Source organism: Otolemur garnettii, unplaced genomic scaffold (genome assembly GCF_000181295.1).
Source record: "Otolemur garnettii isolate 467f Iridium unplaced genomic scaffold, OtoGar3 scaffold00017, whole genome shotgun sequence".
Taxonomy (NCBI): Eukaryota; Metazoa; Chordata; class Mammalia; order Primates; family Galagidae; genus Otolemur; species Otolemur garnettii.
The window spans coordinates 5884105-5891741 of NW_003852412.1; the positions used below are offsets into that span (position 1 = coordinate 5884105).

The 7637-nt window shown below is 41.7% G+C and overlaps 1 protein-coding gene across 1 annotated transcript; it reads right to left on the reverse strand.

Moving 5' to 3' along the window:
- Positions 1 to 1018: 1018 nt before the first annotated feature.
- On the reverse strand, positions 1019 to 7402 carry LOC100954797 (small EDRK-rich factor 1). The gene is made up of 3 exons (XM_003785895.3): positions 7277 to 7402; positions 6419 to 6527; positions 1019 to 1296 (listed from the first exon to the last, which is right to left on the reverse strand). The coding sequence occupies exons 1-3, from the start codon at positions 7281 to 7283 to the stop codon at positions 1224 to 1226; spliced, it is 189 nt and encodes a 62-aa protein (XP_003785943.1). The 5' UTR covers positions 7284 to 7402; the 3' UTR covers positions 1019 to 1223.
- Between the last annotated feature and the right edge of the window lie 235 nt (positions 7403 to 7637).

The following is a 7637-nucleotide window of genomic DNA, read 5'->3' on the forward strand; positions in this document are numbered from 1 at the left end:
TGCCATGACACCTGGCTATTTTTTTGTGGCAGTTGTCATTGTTTAGCAGGCCTGGGCCAGGTTCAACCCTACTAGCCCCAATGTAAGTGGCTTGGCGCTCTAACCACTAAACTACAGGTGCCAAGCCTCCTTTATTTTTTGAGGCATAATCTTACTTTGTTGCCCTCGGTAGAGTGCTGTAGCATCATGATTCACAGCAACCTCAAATTCTTAGGTTCAAGCGATCTTCTTGCCTCAGCCTCCCAGAGTGCTAGGATTACAAGTGTGAGCCACTGCACCCAGCCTTCAATGGCATCCTTATTCTTTTTGCATAATTATGCATATTTATGTCAGAATACAACAAGGTCTGAAACTTTAATTTCTCTAGTTGTATTTGTTATTTTATAACTATCATCAAGTCACACATCTTTGAAGAGGCTCAGAACAGGCTAAAATATAGCACTCATTCCAAAATACTTTAAAGCTATAAGTAGAACTATGAGACCTCATTTAGTTTGTTACTACAATAGTTTGTATTGTTATCTTCAAGCAAACTTTGTAAGTTGATTTCAAAGGAAAATTACATGAATGGATCTTAAATTCTATTATATAATAAAATTTATTTACTTATTTATTTATTTTGAGACAGTCTCATTATGTTGCACTCAGTAGAGTGCTATAACATCACAGCTCACAGCAACTTCCAACTTTTGGGCTTAAGCGATTCTCTTGGCTCAGCCTCCCAAATAGCTGGGACTACAGGTGCTTGCCACAATACCTGGCTATTTTTGTTGTTGTTGTAATTGTCATAGTTGTTTATCAGGCCTGGGTGGGGCGCCTAGGTGTAAGTGGCTGGTGTCCTACTCACTGAACTACGGGTACTCAGCCTATATAAAAAAATTTAACTTAAAGATCTTCGTTAACAAAGTCGATGAGAAAAATTGTAGATTTATATATAAAAGATTTTCTGATCATATTACCTATATAAGAAGTTATATAAATGTTCACTGAAGATAAAAAATAAGGTTCACCAATATGCCACATATATGGGTAGTGTTTTATTTTTTGAAGAATGGTTGTAAAACATCACACTAAATCAAGCTGAAAGGCAAAATTTAAAATAGACAGTTTATAAGGATAAGTTATAACATATGTAGTGACTGTTCATTCATTCTACAAAATCTTGATCTTAGACCTTATGATACACTCAGTTGGCAGTAGCACCTGATTTTCCAAATAGCCAGTCATTTTTCTCTTGTCTGCAAAGACTTCTTCTCATTAGCTGCCTTCTGCTTTTGTTGCATGATCTCAGAATCCCTATAATGGGGAAAAGGTTGTTATAAAAAAACTGATTTTGCATTCGCACTTGTTTTTAAATGGGTTACCATTTAATTATGTTAGAAGACAATTTCAAAGATGATAACATAAAAATCCTTGTCTTTCCATTCTCTTTATCTCTCTTTTTTTAAATTTTAGAGACAGGGTCTTCCTCTGTCACCCAGGCTGGAGTGCAATCTCATGACCATACCTCACTGTAGCCATGGACTCCTGGGCTCAAGCAATTCTCCTGCCTTAGCCTCCCAAGTAACTGGGACTACAAGTGTGCAGCATCACACCTGGCTGTCTTTCTATTTTCACGGATTGAGACAGAATGGAAAGGCAAAAGTAGAAAGGTTTTGAAGTCATATCTAATTTTGTCTTTTTCTTGTTGTTTTAAAATTTTCTTTTATGTACTATACATGTTATAGTATCTAATTATTTTGAATACTACCTCTACTGTTAACATGACCTTGAGGCAAATCACCTCAAAGCCCTTTCAAAATCAGAATAATATTTATCAATGTTGTCCTGAGGAATAGGTATGAATGGATGTATATAAAAATAAAAGTGTCTGCCAGTATGCAGCTATATGCAGAAATAATGGCAATTACTTGGTTTTTTTTTTTTTTTTTTTTTGAGACAGCTTCACTCTTGCCTCAGGCTAGAGCACTATGGGTTTAGACTAGCTCATAACAACCTCAAACTCTTGGGCTCAAGCAATCTTCCTGCCTCAACCTCCCAAGTACTTGGGACTATATGCACCCACCACCAACACCATGGTAGTTTTTATATTATATTAATTAATTTATTAATTTTTTTTGAGAGAGTATTCTTATTTTTTGAGATAGTCTCACTCTGTTGTCCTTGGTAGAGTGCTGGGGCTTCATAGCTCACAGCAACTTCAAATTATTGGGCTAGAGCAATCCTTTTGCCTAAGTCTCCCCACTAGCTGGCAGTACAGGCACCCTCCACAATGCGTGGCTAGTTTTTCTATTTCTAGTAGAGACAGGGTCTGGCTCTTGCTCAGGCTGGTCTCAAATTCCTGAACTCAAGCAATCCACCACCCTCAGCTACCCAGAGTGCTAGAATGATAGGCATGCGCCACTGCACAAGGCCTACTCTTGGTTTTTAACAATGTTAATCCAGCCTAATTTTTTCCTCAAAGAAGGCATTTAAGAAGTCTCCTGGGTATTCTAACTGGGATATCCAGGATATAAATGTTATGAAATAATACAGTTTCTCACAATGACAAAAGCCCAATAGCTAGTGGTTAAATTGGATTAAATTAAAAAGAAGTAGGATATTCAGGCTACTTTTTTAAGCCTCTGAGTTGCTGGTTGAACCTCAACAAACCATATTAGTTATGAACTATGACTAGATTATCTGGATTAGGTGATTTATGGGTCAACAGGAATTCCTATTTTAAAAATATGCTAACTCGCTATATTTTCAACACCTACTATGTGCCAAGCGCTATTGGCTCTAGCTAAAGTCTCCCAACTTTTGTGTTATTATCCCCATGTTTCTTTCTTTCTTTTTTTTTTAACCTCTTGACTGCAGAGCACTCAGAAATAAAACATGCCTATAGGTGTCCTTCCCAGACAAAGGTTAAAAAAAGGCTTGCAGTCAGGTACAGTTGCTCACGTGTAGCACTCTGGGAGGCCAAGGTGGGTAGATTGCTTGAGTTCAAGAGTTTGGGCTCGGCACCTGTGGCTCAAGTGGCCCGGCCTGCCAAATAACAATGACGGCTGCAACCAAAAAATAGCCGGGCATTGCGGTGGGCACCTGTGGTCCCAGCTACTTGGGAGGCAGAGGCAGAAGACTCACTTGAGCCCAGGAACTGGAGGTTGCTGTGAGCTGTGATGCCACATCACTCTACCCAGGGGGACAGCTTGAGGCTCTGTCTCAAAAAAAAAAAAAGAGTTTGAGACCAACCTGAGTAAGAATGAGACCCCATCTCTACTAAAAATGAAAAACTAAGGCAAGAAGATTGCTGAAGCCCAAAAGTTTGAGGTTGCTGTGAGCTATGATGCCACAAGCACTCTACAAAGGTTGACAAAGTGAGACTATTTCTCAAAGAAAAAAAAAAGGCTTGGCATTAAATAGTTTGCTGCAAACCACATCAAAACAAATTCCTACCAAATTTCAAAGTCCAGCCTCTTTCCTACTTTGTTATTGTATAGATTTAGCATTAGATCTTTATTCAGGACTAAATGGCTCTGTGCATGACACATAATTCTGCAAAGCTAATAGCAAAACAAAGGAATATAAGGAGGGGGGAACATAGCTACAAAGAAATGAAATGGAATGGAAAAGAACAGTGATAGTTATTTTTCTATTTCAAACAAAGTTCTGCTGTGCTTTGCTGTATGACCTTAGTAATGTTATTAAAATTTGGAATCTCAGTTTCCTATTCTACACATTTGTGCTAATACCACTTTTCAAGGCTACGATGAATAGAGATAATACACATAGACCATCCATCACAAAGCTTCATAAGGAACACTGGGTATTTCTGAAGTATTTGGTATTTCAAGTATTCACTGGGTATTTCTGAAGTATTGGTATTTCAAGCTATAAGAGGTTCTAAAAATGCTTTTCAAGAGTTACTGATGCCTACCATGTTCACTTGCACTTCAGCGTGAGTAAACAGAAATTTAAAGCAAAGATCATCAGTTTATTTATTTAATTTTTTATTTTTATTTTTTTGAGACAGAGCCTCAGGCTGTTGCCCTGGGAAGAGTGTTGTGGCATCACAGCTCACAGCAGCCTCCAACTCCTGGGCTCAAGTAACTGTCTTGCCTCAGCCTCCCAAGTAGCTGGGACCACAGGTGCCTGCCACAATGCCCAGCTATTTTTTTTTTTGGTTGTAGTTGTCGTTGTTTGGCAGGCCTGGGCTGGATTCGAACCTTCCAGCTCTGGTGTATGTGGCTGGCACCTTAGCTGCTTGAGCTATGAGCGCAGAGCCAAGATCATCAGTTTAATAATAAATGTCATTGAAAGAAAGTATGATGTGATATTTAATGGTTTTAACCTCCTTAACCAGTGATTCTTAAGAGTGTCTAAACATTGACGCAGTGCCTGTAGCTCAGCAACTAGGGTGCCAGCCACATACACTGGAGATGGTGGCTTTGAATCCAGCCCAGGCCTGTCAAACAACAATGACAACTACGATGAAAAAATAGCCAGGTGTTGTGGCAGGCACCTGTGGTCCTAGCTACTTGGGAGGCTAGGGCAAGAGAATTGCTTGGGCCCAGGAGTTTGAGGTTGCTGTGACCTGTGACGCCATGGCACTCTACCAAGGGCAACATAGTGAGACTCTGTCTCAAAAAAAAGATTTACATAGGATGTTTTTGTAATACCCAATTCCAGACCAATTAAAGCAGAATTGGGTGAAAGATCAATGTTTGAGGTGATAGACATTGCAATTACCCTAATTTGATCACTGCACATTGTATATAGGTATAAAAACATCACAGACACCCCCCAAATATATACAACTATTATATATAAATTTATTTATTTATTTATTTATTTATTTTTTTTTTGGACAGAGCCTCAAGCTGTCCCCCTGGGTAGAGTGCCGTGGCATTACAGCTCATAGCAACCTCCAACTCCTGGGCTCAAGCGAGTCTCCTGCCTCCGCCTCCCAAGTAGCTGGGACCACAGCCCCCCGCCACAACGCCCGGCTATTTTTTGGTTGCAGCCATCATTGTTGTTTGGCAGGTCCGGGCTGGGGATTCGAACCCGCCACCTTAGGTGTACGTGGCTGGCGCCTTAGCCGGTTGAGCTATAGGCGCCGAGCCTATAAATTTAAATTAAATTTTTATAAATTTAAAATATTAACCCCACCCACCAACAAACCAAAATATCAGAACTGGGTGTAGGTAGAGATTGTCAACCTGTGTGCATCAGCACATTGGTGTGCCATGAGCGGATCTTAGGTGTTTAGAGAAAATCTTTAAAGATCATTAATTAAATTATTTTTGAAAGAAATTCAAAGCACAGTAAGTATGTCCTTTTTTTTACTGTTTTGATCAACAATTTAAGTGTGCTGTGGAAGTTTAACTATAGGTTCAAGTGTGCCATGAGATAGAAAAGGTTGAAAACAATGTGTGAAGGTGTTTTATATAATCCTAATGTGAAACCAATACTGAGAACCCCCGCTAAGCCACACTGAATTATGTGCAGTCAGTTATTTACCTAACTTCCAAGCTCATATGCACAACAAAATATCATTTTAAAGTAAAATTAATCTTTTAAAAGCTTTTTTAGAAATGTGAATGTAGTAGCACAGTGGCAATGGTGCCAGCCACATACACCAAGGTTGTTGGGTTTGAACACAGCCAGGGCCAACTGCAACAACAAAAAAATAGCGGGGGAAGGGGCAGTTGTGGCAGGTGCCTATAGTCCCAGGTACTGAGAAGCTAAGGCAAGAGAATCACTTAAGCCCAGGAGTTTGAGGTTGCTGTGAGCTATGATGGCATAGCACTCTACAGAGGTCGGCACAGTGAGACTCTAAGAAAAAGAAAAAAGAACTCTGAATGTATTTATTTTTTACTTTAACTGCAGTCTCATTGGTTTCTATAGCAGTTCTGTATTGTCACATGTAGTCATATATTAAGGCTGTGCATCTTCTCCAACTCTTCAGAACTGTTCTTACTATAACTGAGTCACCTGTTGTCCAGATTAGTTTAGGTATAGCATCTGCTTTTAAAATGTTGTATCACTAGCACAATTGCCAGTGGAAGATGTCAAATGATTTTTTTTTTTTTTTTCTGGAGTCAGTCTCACTTTGTTGCCCTTAGTAGAGGAGGCTGAGTGGCTGGATCACCTGAGCTCAGGAGTTCTAGACTGGCATGAGCAAAGTGAGACCCCCCATCTCTACTAAAAAAATAGAAAAACTAGCCAGGCACCTGTAGTCCCAGCTACTAAGGAGGCTGAGGCAAGAGTATCCCTTGAGCCCAGTAGTTTGAGGTTGCTGTAAGCTATGATGCCCAGGCACTCTAGCCTGCGTGACAGAGTGAGAGTCTGTCTCAAAAAAAAAAAAATGCTTTCCATTTCCCAAGATGTGGGTTCAATCACATTAGTGATTTGAAATTCTCTTATTACCACTTACCTCTGCTTTCTTTGAGAGGTAGTCAAGCTATCCTCTTTTCTTTTCCCCTTGCTAATTTCCTGGGTTTTCTTCATATTTTTTTGGCGGGCAAGTTCTCGTTGATTTCCACCTACAAAGACAAACAATCATGCTCTTTTCCCATCTCCAAAATTATTAATAAGTCCATTAAAGGACTCTTTTTAAAGTACATCTGTAGCTTGATTTTTAATAGATAAGCCAGCCACCACTGACGGTGTTCCCAGATCTAACAGGGAAGAAGCTTAAAGATAAAAACACTTAAAGACTTAAGGGTATTATCATACCACTCTAGGTGTTTACTAGCTATAAATACCAGATATTTTAAAACAGGCATTCCAATGGTCTATCTGAGTCAGTATTCCTAGTTCTGGCTTTTGAGAGCTGTGGGTGGAGCAAAGAAGAGATACACAGAGACCACAAGTTCAGCCTATCACAATTCCATTATTACTGCCAGCGCCAAACAAATGAACTTGGGAGAAGACACAGGAGAGCCTGGTCCTCAGTAGGCCTTAAGACTAGCTACCAGCTACAAACCACCTCCAAACCAGGACCTTTCCCGGAGCGGTGGTCTCCACACACCTACGGGGGTATGTTTATCGTGCAAACTCGCATCCCAGGAGCAGGCACCCCGTCCAGCCTGAGAGGAAGGCCAGGTCAGAGTCAACTATGACTTTTCGTTCTGCTGAAGGAAGTGGAGCTCTAAGCCCTGCTGGACCCAAGGGGATGCTAGGAGCAGTCCCCACCTGCCCCGCCCGCCACGCTCCCGAGCCAGGCTCGGAAAGCTCTAGACTGCCTGGCTGGATGCTCCGTACCGCTTCCCCCACCCGTGCGCACACTCACGGGCCATTCCAACTACCGGACGGATCCTGGAAGACAACAACTGGAAAACCAACGGTTCCCTCGCACGCTCAACTGCGGTCGCCACCCTTTGCTCGCGAAGACCGAGCAATCGGGAGCCCTCGACCCTGAGCTCACCGCTCTGTCAACTGCCCCGCCCACTGAGGCCAGACAACAGCCGCCGGCGTGGCCGGCCAGTGACTGCGCGTGCGCGGCCGGGGTGGGGACCGCCCAGCAGGTGAGCCCTAGGTTAATTGGCCGCGCCCCTGACCTTGCAGCCGCGAGCGTTTGGGCGAGTTCAGGAAACACGTCAAATATGTGACAGAGGGATAGGCATTTTCCCCACTTTGTGCCAGACACAAGG

Bases quoted from the DNA above. Each gene is read 5' to 3' on its own strand.
- LOC100954797 (XM_003785895.3), bottom strand. The intron at 1,297-6,418 runs GTAAGTGGTAAT...TCCCCATTATAG, and splicing joins ACCTCTCAAAGAAAGCAGAG to GGATTCTGAGATCATGCAAC.